Here is a 19,233-nt window from a genome sequence, read left to right on the forward strand (position 1 = left end):
ACCAGGTCACACCACGGGTACAACCTCCATGACCAACGGCGCCCTCACACCCACCAGCCGCTAGATACCAACCTCCTAACAGACCGGTGACATCTAGCCCTCGCTATCCACGCCAGGAGGACAACGAACAACGCTGCTTCCGGTGCAAACAGTTGGGTCACTTCAAGCAGAATTGCCCCATGAATGACAACACCAGGTCAAATTGGTCTCAACCTGGGTACCGCCCACCAGCAGCAGCCCATTGTGTAGACTCGGCTTGGGATCCCCAGGAGCGGGGTCGGGAAGAACCATTGGGCACCCCTTACGAAGCCCTCATGGTACAATCTGCTATTACGGACAACAGGGAACACCATTGTCAGCTGGTCATGGGCTCCAGCCCTGAGCCGGAGGGGCCCTGGAGGGAGCTGGGCAGAAAGAGGCACCGCCGGCCACCCTTCAAGAAGAAGAGGTCCTGGAAGTCATATAACCAGCGGACCTGGGAGGAGAAGAAGCGACTGGAGGAGAGGGAGTCGCAGCGGGCGTCCCAGATGCGGGCCGAGATGTTCGCCAAGGGCCCACCGGTGGCCCCTTACACCACCACCCAGTTCCTGATGATGAAGGACCACGTGGAGAGCCTGCAGGACATGAGCAAGCAGCAGCTGATCCGTGAGTACATAGAGCTGGAGGAGTGCATAAGCCGCATGGAGGAGGAGAACAACCACCTGAGGTCACAGCAGGCTGACCCCCCCAGGCTCCATGAACTGGAGATGGAGCTGGAGAAGCTCCAAGAGGAGAACCGGCGGCTGCGGAGGGAGCGGGGGGTGGCTGACCTTATGGGGCTCTGAGTCCCCTCTCCCCCCCCCCCGGACTCTGAGCACCAGTGCTACAACAAATATAACTTTTCCTTTTTATGAATCTCCTGTGATTGTCACTTCAGAGCCATAACCTGCCCCCTCCCATAGCGGGACACCTAGACGGCAGCGCACAGACCCATTCGCTGTCTTCACACTGACTTCTGGTGACTTTGCAGATCGCACAAAGACTTGGGGACTGACCGGCGTGTGATCTGACGACCCGGTGACATACCTGAGTCTGAAGCAGTTGTCAAGGGAGGTCAGTCATGCCAAACGGAGTTAACCTCGGACTAAAAGCTCTGAACCCGTCAACCCTACTGGACCAGGGAAGGTCCAACCGGATTTGCCGGAGCAGGGAGCAAAAGGGGGGCCATTGTGATACATTTGCCTATATGTCTCAGTGTACTGCTCCCTGCTAGCCATGGGTAGAGGTAGAAAGGAATTTCATGTGTGATTCATTCCTCTGACAGGTTATTGACGTGCTAATGTCCCCTCACTATTCTAAACGTTAATTGATCTATTGTGTTGTGTAAAGAAGATCTGTGTTTACCCTTAAAAGATGTGTATTGTATCATCAGGCTAAATGATTAGAGAAGTAGTATGTTAATTATATTGATTGCTTCAGTGTAGTAATTAACTCCAGTGATGTCTTTATCTAAAGAAACGTGTCTGCAGGGTCGGCTCCGACTTGTCTCCTATAATCTGTATGGGAAACCCCACTGTGTGAGGGGGGCGTTCCTAACAGGCTGTAACCACATATAAGCTGAGTTTTTGTGTCAATAAAGTGTCTTGGTTCCAGCATCCAGTCTTGACTCATGTGTGGGGAATCCAGTGATGTTCTTGTATGGAGAGGAGGGAATGCTTGACGGGGATATCATACCAATACCGTCACAACATTGATCTCCACTCCGAGTACACTGAGCCGAGATCAGTGTCATTATCAATAGTCAGAGCGGGGAGATGATTGTTTACACAAGCATCTCCCCACTCTATACCTCCATGAGACGATCGCCGGTATCCCCGCGCGATCGAGTCCGAGGGACCCGCGGTCCGACTCACGGGGAAGGCAGCAGGGTCGCAAACGCGCCGCCGCCGGCGTGCTCGCGACCACGTGGCAGGCATTTAAAGGGCCACGTACATGTACGTGATTATGCCTGTCCGTGCCATTCTGCCGACGTATATATACTGTGGGCGGTCCTTAAGCGGTTAAATATTTTTTTCCAGCAAGAACTTGTCTATGTGGTATTTTATTAAACGCTCCAGTTTCTTCCCAACTACAAAAGTTAAACTAACAGGTCTATAATTACTTGGTAAAGACTTTGATCCCTTTTTAAATATAGGCACCACGTTCGCCCTGCGCCAATCCAGTGGTACTATTCCCGTCATTAATGAGTCCCTAAAAATGAGATACAATTGCTTTGAAATTACAGAGCTCAATTCTTTTAGGATCCGTGGGTGGATGCCATCAGGTCCAGGTGCTTTATCCACCTTTATTCTGTCTAAATATTCCTGGACCATATCACTTTTGATCCATTGTGGATTATTTGGGGCTGTGTCAATACCATCCCTATTATGGACATGAACTCGCCTATGCTTCTTTTGTATACACAGAGCTAAAGAAAGTATTTAATAAATTAGCCTTCTCTTTGTTGAGTGTAAAATGATGTAAGGTTAAAGGCGTCTTGTGGATTTTTAAAGTTATCTAAGATTACAGATATATAGCAGAAACAGAGACATAAATCAAAATTATGAAAATCCCTTAAAGTAATATTAAAGACATGTAAAAAAAAAACTTTGCACAGAACAGCCCTGATCCTCCTCTTCTCGAACTCCCTGCCTGCCCTCTTGACTCCTCCTTCCTGCCAAGTGCCCCCATTAGCAAGCAAGCTATCTCAGCCAATGAGGAAGGAGAATTCCCAGACAGCTGCACATTGCTGCAAGAAGATCGGGCTCAGGTAAGTATTGAGGAGGCTGCTACTCACTGAAGGTGTTTGATATGATCACTTAGTGCCCTTGTTCCTCATTCCAGCACCCGGGTTTTGGCTGTTGTTTTTCCCCTGTCTGTGTTCACCTGTTAGCTGATTAATCTGGTCAGTCACCTGATATAAGCAAACAAACATTCTATCCCTTGCTTGTGATAGAGATAGACTTACCTGTATTGTTCTAGAATCAAGCCTCCGGTTAGTCTGCCTTGCTTGCTGTTGGATCTCCTGTGTATGGCCCGGATTTGATACTGGACTATCCCCTGAACTCAGCCTGCCTTTTACCTGGAACGAATACTGGACTATCCCCTGAACTCAGCTTGCCTTATTACCTTAAGTGCCCATTCACACCTGAGCGTTTTGTCGCCTGAAGCGCGATGCTCCAAAACGCTAGAGGGGAAAAAATACATTATTCTCTATGGAGATGGTTCACATCTCCACTACAAAACGCCTGATGCCGAACGCCTGAAGCTCAAACAAGTTCTGGACTTTTTTTGTTGCTCGAATTGAGCGTATTTGGGCGTTTTACATTGGTGACCCTAGACATGTACAAAATCGCGGTAAAAAACGCTGCGTTTTGTCGTGGCAAATCGCGGTAAAAAACGCTGTGTTTTGTTGCGACAAATCGCGGTAAAAAACTCTGCAAAACCCTACGCTCAGGTGTGAATGCAGCCTAACTGCCTTTAAACCACGCTGTCTGTCTGCTAAACTGCAAGTACCTGTTTGCTTTGCTCAGTCTGCATCCGCCAGGGCGTGGTAGCCAGACACTATAGTATTGTGCATAAGTCCTGGGGGCAACTAAGTACCAGTAGGCCTGCTTGTCTTAAGGGAAAGGGGGCTGCTATAGGTGAAGCACACAGTAGCCAGCTATAGTGTCTGATCACCTGCGTTGGGGTAGACATGACAGTTGTAACAGTGTTTTTACCTTCATGCATAGAATGCATGAATGTAAAACTTTTTAAACCTTTAGCCCAGGTTCACACTGGGTACGATTTGGTACGATTTGAGATGCGATTTGACATGTCAAATCGCATCTCAAATCGGCGGCATTTGCCGGCAATTGTCGGCAATGGCAATGTCCTAATCGGTGCGACGCCGATTTCAAAAAGTAGTTCCTGTACTACTTTTTGCGATTTCCGGCCGCGATTTACATTGAACCCTGCACAGATGTCTCTTAAATCGCGGCCGAAATCGCAGCAAAATTTGCGGTAAAATCGCGGTAAATTCGCAGCATTTTGAATTCGCAGCAGTGTGAACCTAGCCTTAGAACCACTTTAAATTTCTTAAATAATTGTTGTTAATTTGAAAGATGCAATGCTTATTATTCTTACTATTACTATTTATAGGTTGTAATAATAAAACATTTTAATACATTTTTATGAGCATATCTACAGTAAATGTGAAAAAAGTATGCATAAATTATGACTAACATAAATCACAAGCTTTAACCACTTTAGTGCCAGCCTTTATTACTCCTGCATTACAAACAGGGGAGGGCTGGCAGCCTTAGCCCTGGGGGGCAAGTCCAGTCAGGTGGCCCATAGAGTGTGGAAAAGTGATGGATCGAGGAAAACAGTCTAAGATTTTTCATGATCACAAGAGTCTGCACAGAGGCCTCCCCTTACATCAGAGGCCTCCCCTTACATTAGAGTCTGCACAGAGGCCTCCCCTAACATCAGAGTCCGCACAGAGGCCTCCCCTAACATCAGAGTCCGCACAGAGGCCTCCCCTAACATCAGAGTCCGCACAGAGGCCTCCCCTAACATCAGAGTCCGCACAGAGGCCTCCCTTAACATCAGAGTCCGCACAGAGGCCTCCCCTTACATCAGAGTCCACACAGAGCCCATATACATCAGATTTGATGTAAGAGGTGTTCTGAGAAACTTGATTTAAGGGTGCATGCTGTGGACTATTGTGTAAAGAGGGTCTCTGCTCACCAAAGCCTGCCCCCCCCTCCCCTTTAACAAAGTCCACAGAGCACCTCTTTTTATACACTGGGAGGCAGGAGAGACTAGAGAGCTTACCAGGATGGAGGCTGAGGCTCAGGCAGGCTGTCTGATGCTTTTTTGGGTTCAAACTTCCTGTCCAGTGCCCACACATGCCTGGGGAGTGTGGGCAGGACAGACTCAGAAGGAGGAGGAGCAGATGAGCTCTATCTCTCCTTGTGTCTGTGCAGAGAGAGAAGGGGATTCAGCGCTGTTGTGCGCTGAGGCTGAGCTATGTGTGAGACGAGACATAGCTCAGCTCTGCAGCCATCTACCTCAGAGCTGACACAGGCACGGCTGCACAGTGGGAGGTGAGCAGCGGCCGTGACCTGTGTTAACAGAGCTCCAGCAGGCATATTCCTGCTCTGCAAAAACAGTATTTGGTAGTGGCGGCCGGTGGCTGTGCATAGTGTCACCAGCCCAGGGGGAGATTTCCACCCTGCCCCCCCTGCCAGCCCTCCCCTGATTAAGCCGACGAGGAGCTCGACGAGGAAATAGAGAACATGTTCTCTATTTCCTCGTTGTTCTATGGGAGCTCTCGTCCCGCGGAGCTCCTCGGCGGCTTCAGGGCTGAACTGGCCGAGGAACTCGATGTGTTTGGCACGTCGAGTTCCTCGGCCGTGTGTACGAGGCCTTAGGGTGTCCCATTTGAGTAGAGTGATGAATAACATATTGGTTGGGCTTTGAAGTAATGTCCCTGATATAAGAGCAACTATATATATCTTGGTGATGCCCTGGGCAAGCAGTAGCCTAATTTGGTAGGATCAACCCTTAAACTTGTTTTTTGTGTTATATTTATAATGATCCAACCCTTGATTATCTTTGGTAATATTGGGTGCTTTTATCTTTTTATATCTGTCTAATACTGTTTTTATCCTAAGAACCTTATTAAACCTTTGAATAAAAATCTATTACAAAGAAGATATTGGTAGGGCAAGAACTAATGTGGAGATCAGCTTTAAATACTTAATAATGTTCCCTTCATTCCCACATTTTCCACTATTTGAGTCTATATCCTGCCTAGATGAATATTTCCAACTAAACAGTTTTACTGCACTGTTGGTTTGTGGTTTGCATTTATTGTGTAGCTGAATGTATTGTCACTAAGGTTTTCTGTACCTGTATAAATGTAATACAAGTTAACGATGCTAGAACAGGAGGCAAAAAGCCAGCTGCCTTTAATTTTGCAAGATGTGACAGTAAACGCTACTTATTCCTGCATAGAAAGGTTTAAACAAACATATTAAGTCAGTTATGATCCTGTTTCCTGATTTCTATTATATATTTCTTCAAGCTTCTGCCTTGGCCTTTATTTTCATGATGTATTCTCCATCACAACAAAGGAAGCTGAACTTTTAACCTGAGCAAAAAGCTAGCATACCATATCTACTGACAGCCAGCTAAGTTGCTTCAATTTTTTAGGTCAAAATAAGTCATTTAAAATTATAAGTAAATGGCTTTCGCCTCCAGGGATTTGCCTTCATATAAAAGTTCATTCTACCTCCAAAGATTTAACCTTGTGTTACATATAGCATATAGCCGTCTGGAGAAAACCATGCTAAACGTATGGGTAATGCACCTCGAGGCTTCGACCTACAAAATGTAATGTTGCTGGGAGCTGCCAATTTAGGTTTAGGTCAGTGCGTTGCCAAACCTAACAAACACACAAAGTAATTTTTGACTGTATCTACAGATTCTGAGCATCAAATCTGACATGTGTTGCGCAACCCCAAAAGGACCCGCTGGTTATAATGGGTCCTCTGTTCTTGGCCTCAAAATTCCCTCAGCCCCCCTGACACACCAGGCTGAGTGCACAAGCACACAATATCACAGAAAATTTACTGACAGTAACTGTAAGCACAATAATGCTATTTCAAAGAAACAGGCACCAAATCAATTACAGTAGTAAAGGCAAACTTAGTATTTGTCACCCAACAAAGTTAGTAACAAGGCAAGCAAAGGAAAGAAAAGTAAATTAATAACAATAGTAATAACACACTTTGGTATGCAGAGTAATTAGTAAAAAGGACAAGGCATAGGATGGCACTTGCCATCCAGATCAGCACAAACAGTAACAACGGCACTTGAAGTGCAGCAGTGAACAGTAATATGACTTGAACTGTCAACCACTGAAGCTATACTGCCATGGTGCACTAATGACAGCTATGTTAGACCTAAGACTGTCTGGCAAACATTGTCAGTATTTGAAACTACACAAATGGATAGTGGAGGGGCGGAGGGGATTTGCTGGCAGGTTATGTGACAGGGCAGTCCTTAGTGTATTTCTTATGCCGGCTATCGTTGCAACCCTATATGAAGTGTTGGTGCACTTAACAACAGTCATAATACACCTGCAGGCTGTAAGTTGGTACGTTAGATGCAGTATCATTATTGCACAGATACAGAGTAGATGCAAGTCAGAAGCAGTGACAGTTCAGTTGACCAGTTGGTGTCCTGGTCTCAACAACTCAGTCTCTGTAAGTAGTGTTGGTAATAGGTAGATAACCCTTTAACCTGTTCTCAGGCTACAGCTGCAGACATCCATGGCAGAAGCCCCCCCCCAGTCTCTCTCTACGAAGCCTCCAACAAACACCAGTAAATCGGCATGCAGCTAGTGATCCCGTCACTCTCTCCTTCTCAGTGCCAAAAAGACACAAACTTTCCCGGACAGTTCAACAAAAATCCTCCCTGACTCCTCTTGGGTCCCATAGTTTATTGGGATTTACAGTTTGGCAGTCATCCCACACAGTGCAGCAGTCCCTCCACAAAACTACATATCTCAGGGTGCATTGCAGCTTGTGTGACCTTCTTCTGCTGATTGGTCAAGGAGCGGCTGCTAGGAGGGAGGGGGGAGAAGACAGAGCAAGCGGTGGATGAGGAGTGACTATCACACAGACACACGCTGCCTTCTGCTGCTGCTCCCTGTCTTTCTATGCAGCGGCAGCGGGGGCTGCAGGTGGGAGATCGCAAAGACAGCCAGCACCCGGCTACACATGTTCTATATTACTGGTGCATTACTTTTGCCTTGGGAACCGATCTTGATTGTTTAAGTCTGTTTTGGAGTGTTCAAATTGCCAGATTGGGAATACATTATTTCGGGCTTGCAATTTCTGTCTACTGTCCCTTAATTCCAGGAAAACCCAATAGATTTTAAACAATGTCCATTGTTGGCTATTTAAGTAGATTAAACCATATCTTTGTCTGGATTGTTGCTATTACGGAAAAGACTTGACATTTTGCTGATTTATCTTGTAGTCATGTGTGTTAATATCAATTTAAGGATGAGAGATTGTAAAGTTTTGCTTTGTATAGAATATAGTTTTGTAGCAATAAAGCAGTAGCAAAGGTGACACATGGGGGGGTTAGGTCTATTAGGTATTGGTTTCCTGATGATGGATACCAGCATAGAAAAGTTGAACATCTCTACAAGGACCATTAACCTTTTACTAACCTTGTCTTGTTAGTTTATGCACACCTTAATAATTTACAAAATACTTATTTTCAACCTGAATTATCTGCTCTTATAGATGATCTAATAATGATGCAAACACAAATAGTTTGACAGTTATTTAATTGAATGTCTTTCTAGGCTCCATATTTCTGGCCTTCAAACTGCTGGGAACCTGAAAACACAGACTATGGTAAGTGGTAATGTAAATCATAGTTACACAATTGGTAAGGTTCAATAAAGATAACAGTCCATCCTGTTCAACCTATGTTGGTGTGTGTGTTTTACCACCTCCCCTAAACAATTTAACTTGACAGATAGTAAATGACATTTAAAAATGTCAGTTTTGCTGCATTTGCATGCCATGTTTAGCTGTGTTTGCATTTAGAAGTGTTTTTTCCCCCCAAAAAAAGTTACAAATTAAAAAGGCCTGTAAACAAAACACGGCTTAATGTGATTCATCGCGTTTACATGCGTTTACAAGCTATAAAAGACATTTGGCGCTTCAAATGCCTCTGAACATCGGTCATGAATGTTTTTTTTTTTTTTTGCTTTACAAAAAAATGCTTCTAAACTCAACTGCCTAGAAACCACTATAAACGACCCTGTGTACATGTACTGATAAGATAACATAGAGCAGAGTTCAGGGGCAGCTGAAAAAAACACCCAACTGCTCCTAAACGTCCATTTACCAGCAGCAGTGTACATGAAGTCTTTGGCCCCGTACACACGGCCGAGGAACTCGAGGTGCCAAACACATCGAGTTCCTCGGCCAGTTCAGCCCTGAAGCCGCCAAGGAGCTCGGCGGGCCGAGAGCTCCCATAGAACAACGAGGAAATAGAGAACATGTTCTCTATTTCCTCACCGAGGTCCTCGTCGGCTTCCTCGGCGAAATTGTACACACGGCCGGGTTTCTCGGCAGAATTCAGCCAGAAACTCGGTCGGAAGCTGAATTCTGCCGAGGAAACTGGTTGTGTGTACGGGGCCTTTGAGTAGATAATTGTTTCCTATATCCCTGTATATTGTGTTCGATAAGATGCACGTCCAAGAGTCTTTTGAAACTATCCATACTTCCTGCCGATACCACGGATTGTGGAAGATCCCCCTCACATTTTTGTAAATAATTTGTATTATATCTTTTCATGTGACAACACTGAAGAAATTACACTTTGCTACAATGTAAAGCAGTGAGTGTACAGCTTGTATAACAGTGTATTTTGCTGTATTTGCTGTCTCCTCAAAATAACTCAACACAGCCATTAATGTCTAAAATGCTGGCAACAAAAGAGAGTACACCCCTAAGTAAAAAGGACCAAAATTGGGGCCAAAGTGTCAATATTTTGTGTGGCCACTATTATTTTCCAGCAATGCCTTAACCTTCTTGGGCATGGAGTTCACCAGAGCTTCACAGGTTGCCACTAGAGTCCTCTTCCACATGACATCACAGAGCTGGTTAATTTAAGAGACCTTGCTCTCCTCCACCTTCTGTTTGAGGATGCCCCACAGGTACTCAATAGGATTTAGGTCTGGAGACATGCTTGTGTGTTTGGGGTCGTTATCATGTTGGAATACTGCCCTGCGGCCCAGTCTCCGAAGGGAGGGGATCATGCTCTGCTTCAATATGTCACAGTACACGTTGGCATTCATAGTTCCCTCAATGAACTGTAGCTCCCCAGTGCCAGGAGCACTCATGCGGCCCCAGACCATGACACTCCCACCACCATGCTTGACTGTACACTCCCTATTTTACATTGTAACAAAGTTTTTTTTTCAGTTTTGTTACATGAAATGATATAATAAAATATTTACAAAAATGTGAGGGGTGTACTCACTTTTGTGAGATACTGTATATTTATATACAGCCCTCAAATTTTCCACTTGCATTTTGTGGAAAATGAGGGCTGGCAAGCGTGGACTGCCTAAGAGCAAGGGGGGAGGGGGGTTGAGCACCCATGGCATGCGTTCTCCCAGTGATCGTGGAGGGGAAGACAGAGAAGAGCAGTCAGACCAATTATCAGAGTGGGGACATCGATTGAACAGATTTCATTTCAATTGCTGTGTGTTCCCCGCACTGGCTGTCACATACAGCCCCGCCTCCTGTTTGGCTGAATATTTCACTTAAAATTGAATAAATAAAATATAAGTGCCAATATACATCAGGGTCTGATCCCTGTGTCCATTGCACATAGTGTCCTGAAGTTATATTTTATAAAAAAATAGGGAAAAAATACAAAAAATAAAAAATAAATAAAAATTCATGTCTATGAGATCAGTCAGGTGTATATGATATGTATGGAAAAATCTCCAAAAGGCATCAAATTACAGATTAGACATTCTTATAATAAGTCAAAAAAAGTTAGATTTTATTTCCATCATTTATACTTTCAAAATTGCAGAAAACAAAATAATGGCGTCTGCAAAAGTTTTTAGCACCCTTTGGCAAGTATCACAGCTTGTAAACGCTTTTTGTAGCCAGCCAAGAGTCTTTCAATTCTTGTTTGAGGTATCTTTGCCCATTTTTCCTTACAAAAGTCTTCCAGTTCTTTGAGATTTCTGGGCTGTCTGTCACGCACTGCTCTTTTAAGGTCTATCCATAGATTTTCAATTATGCTGAGGTCAGGAGATTGTGAAGGCCATGGCAAAACCTTCAGTTTACGCCTCTTGATGTAATCCCCTGTGGATTTTGAGGTGTGTTGAGGATCATTATCCATTTGTAGAAGCCATCCTCTCTTTAACTTCAGCTTTTTCACAGATGGCATCAAGTTACCATCCAAAATTTGCTGAAATTGTATTGAATCCATTTTTCCTTCTACCCGTGAAATGTTCCCTGTGCCACTGGCTGCAAAACAACCCCAAAGCATGATTGATCCACCCCCATGCTTAACAGTTGGACAGAGGTTATTTTCATTAAATTATGTGCCCTTTCTTCTCCAAACGTACCTTTGCTCATTCCGGACAAAAAGTGATGAAAATGAACTTCGGTTCATTCTCATCGGACCAAACCGACCGTGTGTACGGGGCCTTAGTGTATCCAAAGTAAAACAAGATTTTGCCCTTAGCTCTACTTTAAGGAACAAACATTGTCCTTGACCATTCTGTATCAGAGTTTTTTGTCCTCTCACTCTCTAGTTATGGCCTTTGTTCAGGGTGTAGCTTGCATTTCTTCCCCTGTTAGTTCCCCAGTGTCTCCTTGAGATCTCAGTCTTATTGTCTCACTCCCCAAAAGCAACTCTTTGAACATTTTATGGATATTCTATTGTCTGAAGGTGTGTGTAAGGTGAATTTCTAGTGGCAATCACCTGTGCAAACAGAGTCTTTAAATTAGTGGCCTTAAATAGCCTTTCTTAATGCAACATAAGGACAATTTTTGCATTTGCCTGTATGCATAGGGGGGACAGGAGTGCTTTCATTTTTTTTTTAGTTTCATTATTTATTTTATTTTATTTATTTAAATTCTATTTTATACGTTTTTTTGGGGGGGTTTTTTTTTGTAGCCCAGTCGTAATGATTTAAAGGAGTTGTAAAGGCAGAAGTTTGTTTTTATCTTAATGCATTCTATGCATTAAGATAAAAACCTTCTGTGTGTAGCAGCCTCCCCAGCAACCCCCAATTACTTACCTGAGCCCCATCTCTCTCCAGCAATGTCCTTGAGTGTTTTTAACCATCTCTCCTCCTGATTGTCTGAGACACAGCAGCGGCACCATTGGCTCCCGCAGCTGTCAATCAAAGTCAGTCAGCCAATCAGGTGAGATAGGGGGCAGGGCTCTGTGTCTGAATGGACACACGGAGCTGTGACTCCCATTGCAAGCTGTTTTCTGTGGGGGCATTCAACAGGCGGGAGGGGCCAGGAGCAGCGAAGAGGGACCAGAGAAGAGGAGAAACTGCACAGAGGAGTTAAGTATAACATGTTTGTTTTTTGTTTTTGTTTTTGTTTTTTAACAAGACAATCACTAAAGTAGCCTGTGTCCTGTACTGCAGGAAACTTATTTTTCTGATAAGTGAAAAATCCTTAATGTCACCACAGCCAAGTAAATCCTTGTGTGAGCCAGAAATGTATCCTACCCACAATCAACCAAGATAAAAGGAATATTACATGGTATCTAATCAAAACCCAATCAAACCCTACTGACATTTTAACAAATTGGATATGCATGGCCCTTCTTTTCATTCCCCTCGTACTCGTCTCTCCTGGATATCTCAAAAATATTCCGATTGCACACCTTCCGGAAAAATGGCCAAGTAGAAAAAGGGTGCTGAAACGATCACCGGCTGGGAACCGGAAAGCAAATCATATAATATATATTCGCCAGCACACCAGGAATCATAACGTCCAAAGATTTAATGCATATCTATTATGTCAAAAAGAGCAACGTTTCGAGGCCACGCAGGACCTCTTCGTCAGGCAAAAAGATACAAATACAATAAAGCAAACAAATATATAAGAAGCTGTCACCAATGAAAATCTTTGAAAAATAAAACCCACCCACCCCAAACACCTCCTCCCTCTACCCACCCATCCAATCAGGAGTCTACATCAGGTATGTTATGCAAGCACCTATTAGTGATCAGTTAATCACAAACAGGCATGAGCAAAGAGTCACATGGGGTACATACCCCCAGCTGTGTTCACGGTCAAAACAGTGATCGCATAGCTGCTCAGTTGTACATTGCCAGAAAAAATGTATAAATCCCCTACCTGCAGAAGGAGCTGTCCATGTACCCCTCCGCTGTGGCATCGATCATAATCCCGATCGCACAGCTGATACCACGTGTGCTGTCCTGTGGTATCCCTAAGCCAGTGTCAGTCTGCAAAATTGTGATCAGCGTCGTTGTGCGGCCGCCGTCGCCATAGAGACAATGACGTCGGCGCGTCATACGTCGGCTCAGCCAATCAGCTACGACCAATGTGACAGTGAGGCTTGGAAAGCAAGCCTACGTCACATGTTACAAGGGGCCAACGAGAGCGCAGTTTAACAGTTCAGGTCTATGTGACAGCGAGGCTTGAAAAGCAAGCCCCTGTCGCATGGTAGCAGGGGTCAAGGAGAGCGCAGCCTGACAATTCAGGCTGATGTGACAGCGCGACTCGTAAAACAAGCCGCTGTGATATGGTTCAAGGGGAGGTACTAGAGAGGAAGCGTGCTATATTCACCCAGGATAAGATAATAAGTGAAGAAAAGAAGAAACTTATTAAAAAAAGAAACTTATTTAAAAAATAAAATGACTAATGATAAGCACCAATACAGAACCAAACACCTACATAGATGGACAAAAAAGAAGAAAAAAATAAGAAAAAAGGAGAAAAAAAGGAGAAAAAGAATAAAGAAAAAAAGAAAAAAGAAAAAAAGTAAAATTAAACAATAAACAACTAAAAAATGTAAAAAATAAAGAATATAAATGAAAATAAAAATAAAAATAAATATAAATAAAAATAAAAATAAAGATAGATGTAAATTAACATAAATAAATATGAAAAGAAAAAAATAATAATAAATATAAATAAATGTAAATAAAAAATATAAAAAAATGAAAATGAATATAAATAAAAATAAAAATAAATATAAATAAATGCAAATAAAAATAAAAATAAAAATAGAAAAATACAAATAAAAATAAAGATAAATAAAAATAATAATAAAAATAAAATAAATATAAAGGCAAAAATCAAAAAACAAAACAAAGTGAAATTACTGAAACAGAAAAAAAAAAAAAAAAGCAAAAGAAAATACCAAAAAACAAAAGGGTAAGAAAACACCAGGGTGAACTGACTATTAAAAAAAGTGTAAGATATGACATGTAGACACAATACAGAGGGCTAACGGTCCGGGTGAGAACACCAACAGACAAATGGTCACTCAAAAACGAGCCGAATCGATGTACATCCTATATCAAACCTGCCTAAAGGTCTAAGTTGATGGGGTCATCGTCCATACATAGTCAAATGTAAAAATGTCTACATTGTCAAAAATGAAAAAAGAAAACAAAATACAGTTAAAAGAAGCCCACGGGGGCTTGAAAAAAACCGATGGTATAAAAAAATACCATATGGGATGTCATTCCTAATATACAATGGCAAGATAAGATCAGAGAATAACTTTAAATAAATACGATGGCGCAAGAATAATATGTGATTGAAGAAGAACACTAGATAGATAAGCCCAATCAAAGGCCATAAGGCATTGCATAGGGGAGCTTAATGGAAGTCACAGCGATCAATCAGCGATCATCTATAAAGCACGTCAGAGACAAATTCTCCTGGATATCTGTCTGTCTTTTTCTCTTTCCTCGTTCATTTTTGTAAATTAGATTTAGGGTTAAAAATATTGCAAATAATTTTGTGATGTTAAGGGCTGTCTGACTAAAGGGTGGTTTGATTGTGTAAATAAACCAAAATATAATGTAAATAATCATACAATTTTCCAAACATTTTTATGGTAAATGTCAGTTATAGTAATAGCATGAACAACGAAAACATCTTTTTAATTCTAGAAGGCTGCTTTATACTATGGATGAATGCATAAATATTTCTAGGACGACACATTTTTGTCAACAGTTTTGTAGTTATTGTTAAATATATTTGATATACAGTATTTGTTTAATATAATTAATTGAATGGCTTGTTGGCATACTTATACATTAAAAGCACAAGATATTGTAATAAAGTATAACTCCATATCTAAGTAATTCTTAGTAAGTGCCTGTGTTAATGGGCTTTTTATTCACATCATTTGGCTTTTGTATTCCTATTTAAATCTATAGACTAAAGGTATCCTAAGTATCCTAAAAAGTTTTTGGCTTGGCATACGCTTTAACTAAATTAGTGAATATTATGAACATGTAAAATAAGGATGTTTAAAATAATCTGAATATTACAGTAGATTACAGGGAGTGCAGAATTATTAGGCAAGTTGTATTTTTGAGGATTAATTTTATTATTGAACAACAACCATGTTCTCAATGAACCCAAAAAACTCATTAATATCAAAGCTGAATATTTTTGGAAGTAGTTTTTAGTTTGTTTTTAGTTTTAGCTATTTTAGGGGGATATCTGTGTGTGCAGGTGACTATTACTGTGCATAATTATTAGGCAACTTAACAAAAAACAAATATATACCCATTTCAATTATTTATTTTTACCAGTGAAACCAATATAACATCTCAACATTCACAAATATAAATTTCTGACATTCAAAAACAAAACAAAAACAAATCAGTGACCAATATAGCCACCTTTCTTTGCAAGGACACTCAAAAGCCTGCCATCCATGGATTCTGTCAGTGTTTTGATCTGTTCGCCATCAACATTGCGTGCAGCAGCAACCACAGCCTCCCAGACACTGTTCAGAGAGGTGTACTGTTTTCCCTCCTTGTAAATCTCACATTTGATGATGGACCACAGGTTCTCAATGGGGTTCAGATCAGGTGAACAAGGAGGCCATGTCATTGGTTTTTCTTCTTTTATACCCTTTCTTGCCAGCCACGCTGTGGAGTACTTGGACGCGTGTGCTGGAGCATTGTCCTGCATGAAAATCATGTTTTTCTTGAAGGATGCAGACTTCTTCCTGTACCACTGCTTGAAGAAGGTGTCTTCCAGAAACTGGCAGTAGGACTGGGAGTTGAGCTTGACTCCATCCTCAACCCGAAAAGGCCCCTCAAGCTCATCTTTGATGATACCAGCCCAAACCAGTACTCCACCTCCACCTTGCTGGCGTCTGAGTCGGACTGGAGCTCTCTGCCCTTTACCAATCCAGCCACGGGCCCATCCATCTGGCCCATCAAGACTCACTCTCATTTCATCAGTCCATGAAACCTTAGAAAAATCAGTCTTGAGATATTTCTTGGCCCAGTCTTGACGTTTCAGCTTGTGTGTCTTGTTCAGTGGTGGTCGTCTTTCAGCCTTTCTTACCTTGGCCATGTCTCTGAGTATTGCACACCTTGTGCTTTTGGGCACTCCAGTGATGTTGCAGCTCTGAAATATGGCCAAACTGGTGGCAAGTGGCATCTTGGCAGCTGCACGCTTGACTTTTCTCAGTTCATGGGCAGTTATTTTGCGCCTTGGTTTTTTCCACGCGCTTCTTGCGACCCTGTTGACTATTTTGAATGAAACGCTTGATTATTCGATGATCACGCTTCAGAAGCTTTGCAATTTTAAGAGTGCTGCATCCCTCTGCAAGATATCTCACTATTTTTGACTTTTCTGAGCCTGTCAAGTCCTTCTTTTGACCCATTTTGCCAAAGGAAAGGAAGTTGACTAATAATTATGCACACCTGATATAGGGTGTTGATGTCATTAGAGCACACACCTTCTCATTACAGAGATGCACATCACCTAATATGCTTAATTGGTAGTAGGCTTTCGAGCCTATACAGCTTGGAGTAAGACAACATGCATAAAGAGGATGATGTGGTCAAAATACTCATTTGCCTAATAATTCTGCACTCCCTGTATGTTTTTGGGAAAAAATGGAGGTAGATTAAATAATATATACTCTATGACTTTCCCTTTAAATGTGACCTATATTATGGAAGCTGTATACATAAAAGGCAAGCAGACAGCACACAAGCAAGCTACGGTTTTCATCTATAAGCTGCCTACGGCTGATTGGTTTTCTTATTACTGACTTACCATGCCTAGCTTCACACTGTGTCTCTGGGTGGAGGTGGCCATCTTAGTAGAAGAGCAGGGCTTTGCCCCCGGCTGCCACATTGGAGACTGGTGATCTTATGACTGGTGGGGTGATGATCAAAAGGCAACAGGTGATGTGGAGAAAGAAGGGATCTACAGAATTCATGAAGCAAAAGCAGAAAGCTTCTTGCATTTTAGGTCTTCACATACAGATTCTCTCCAGCTAGAAGAACAGCACAGCATCACCAAATCTCACTCCAGATCTCACAAGTCTAGAAGTCAAAGGCAACAGTTTCTTAGATGATTTTACACTGCAGAGTTACCATTAAGAGGCTACAGAGCAGGAATGCTTAGAAACAGTCATCTGTAAAGAAGCACACTGCTATTTTTTAGGAGGAGCTCAAGGCAAAACATAGATTTTTTAGGGTACTAATAAGGCCTCATGCACACAGGGCATTTGAAAAAACCCTTCTAAATGCCAGAACCAGCGGCAGGAAAACATTGCTGAAAAAACATGCATTTAGCTGTGTATTACACATTGTGATTATTCCCATTTAAGAGCATCAAGCATGCCACCCTCTGGGTTATTTTTCACTCTCAAATGCTCACAATTCACTGGAAAATAGTTAATTATTAATTTTGGGAGCCATTTTGTGAGAGCACAGAGAGCACTGTGTTTAGCAATAAGTTATCTGTCTTTTCTGGCTGCATCCATTAAGGATGCAGTCATCAAAAAGATTGAAAAAATACTCATGCTGATTCTGCTTCGGAGAGTTCGAAAGAGAGAACTGGATAAGAAGAGCAGAGTTTGTCACTACTGCACCCATCCCGTGACGTCTTAGTGTTTATCTTCAGGATATTTCACTAACATGTATGTAGAGCTGCGGAACAATCCCGACAAATTCTTCAACTTCACAAGAATGTCTCTTGGCCTAGTTGATCTTCTGGAGCAGCTGCGACCTCTTCTAACTTCTAGACATCCAGATAAAGATGAGCTTGTCATCTGGGGAATGTCTCCTGGTGACACGCAGGTATGTCCTTATGTAAAAGTCACTGTATTTTTATTTTATTTGTGTGAAAAAAATTCAATAATCTTTTTACCTTTTTTTGGTATTGCATTTTTTTTAAATGGTCATTTTTTTTATATGGTTATTTTTTTGATGATCATTTTTATCTATTATAGGTTTCTGGACAAACTTTTTCATCTCTACACCATTTTCTCCTTATGGGTGTGAACATGGTGGCAAAAGTGACTTGGAAAATCGGCTTGGCACTGTGGAATGAGTTACAAAATGTTCTTATGCCTCAGCCAACGGAAGAGATGTGGGGAGAGGTTACTGATACATTTGGGAGAAGACTCTGTTTTCCAATGCATAGCAGCCCTGGACAGAAAACACATTTGGGTGAAAATGCCACACAATCTGGTTCAAGGTATTTCAATTATAAGAAATACTTTTCCATAGTACTCTTGGGATAGGTGTAAGCTCACCTGTGATATATATGCATTGACATGGGATGCAAGAATCAAAAGTCTGCAATGGGGCATTGGCTATATGAAAGATGTCTCTGGATTCCCGCAAAGAGGCCTTTTCCATGCACAATGCAGCCAATAGGAGGAAGAAGGAGGCATTCCATGGTTGCAGATTGGCACATGTGTGGTGGACCAGTGCCTAGAAAACTTCCACCAGGAGCAGCTGGAACAAGTGGCAGTAGCAGACCACTCCTTTGTGCTGCCCTGGAGGCCAACACAAAGGCATAGATTTTATGCATTGCTTCTCCCAATCCATATTAAGCTCCACAAGAAGCATATATAAGCTGTGGAAGAATGTCACTCAGGGATTATTCAGGTCAAGTAAAACATCATTATGTTTCCTTCTTGCCTGAGATCCCCAAGGAGTTAAACTATTCTCTCCTCAGCTTGTGTGCTCATCTCTTGCCCCCACTCTTACTGACGACGCATATGTCCCAAATTGGGGGATGCATTGGAACAGCTGCGGTCAGCTGGGACGAGTTCACATCCCTAGCCATTGTGTGTGTCTCTTTCTGTCTCTTCTTACAGCAGTGTGGATACCAGGGTGGGGTAGAGTCACAGGAAATCCTGTACATACAGGATTTCCTGAATTGTCATCATCATCATCATTATCAAAAAGAAATTCAGTAAACTGTAAAACTGCGGCTAAATACTAACATAATTAAGTACAAGAGAAAGGTGTTTAGGCATGTTCAACTTTTTTATGCCCAAAAGTGGGTTCAGGAAAAAAATGCCAAATACATAAAAAACACCAGTTTACAAGTTGCAGTATGCATTAAACTTTCTATATGTTCCCTATATGAATGCAAACCTTCAGTATGTGACCACATT

General features: G+C 42.2%; 1 protein-coding gene across 2 annotated transcripts in view; it reads left to right on the forward strand.

Annotated features, from left to right (window-relative positions):
* The window catches only part of RGS6 (regulator of G protein signaling 6), a 427,599-nt gene that overhangs the window by 324,122 nt on the left and 84,244 nt on the right, over window positions 1–19,233 (forward strand). For both annotated transcript variants that reach the window (XM_040332702.1, XM_040332703.1), the window contains exon 6: window positions 8,390–8,441. In XM_040332702.1, the coding sequence (XP_040188636.1) occupies window positions 8,390–8,441 (52 nt within the window). The remainder of the gene's footprint in view (window positions 1–8,389; window positions 8,442–19,233) is intronic.

The sequence above is a fragment of the Rana temporaria genome, chromosome 13, assembly GCF_905171775.1.
Source record: "Rana temporaria chromosome 13, aRanTem1.1, whole genome shotgun sequence".
NCBI classification, from domain to species: domain Eukaryota; kingdom Metazoa; phylum Chordata; class Amphibia; order Anura; family Ranidae; genus Rana; species Rana temporaria.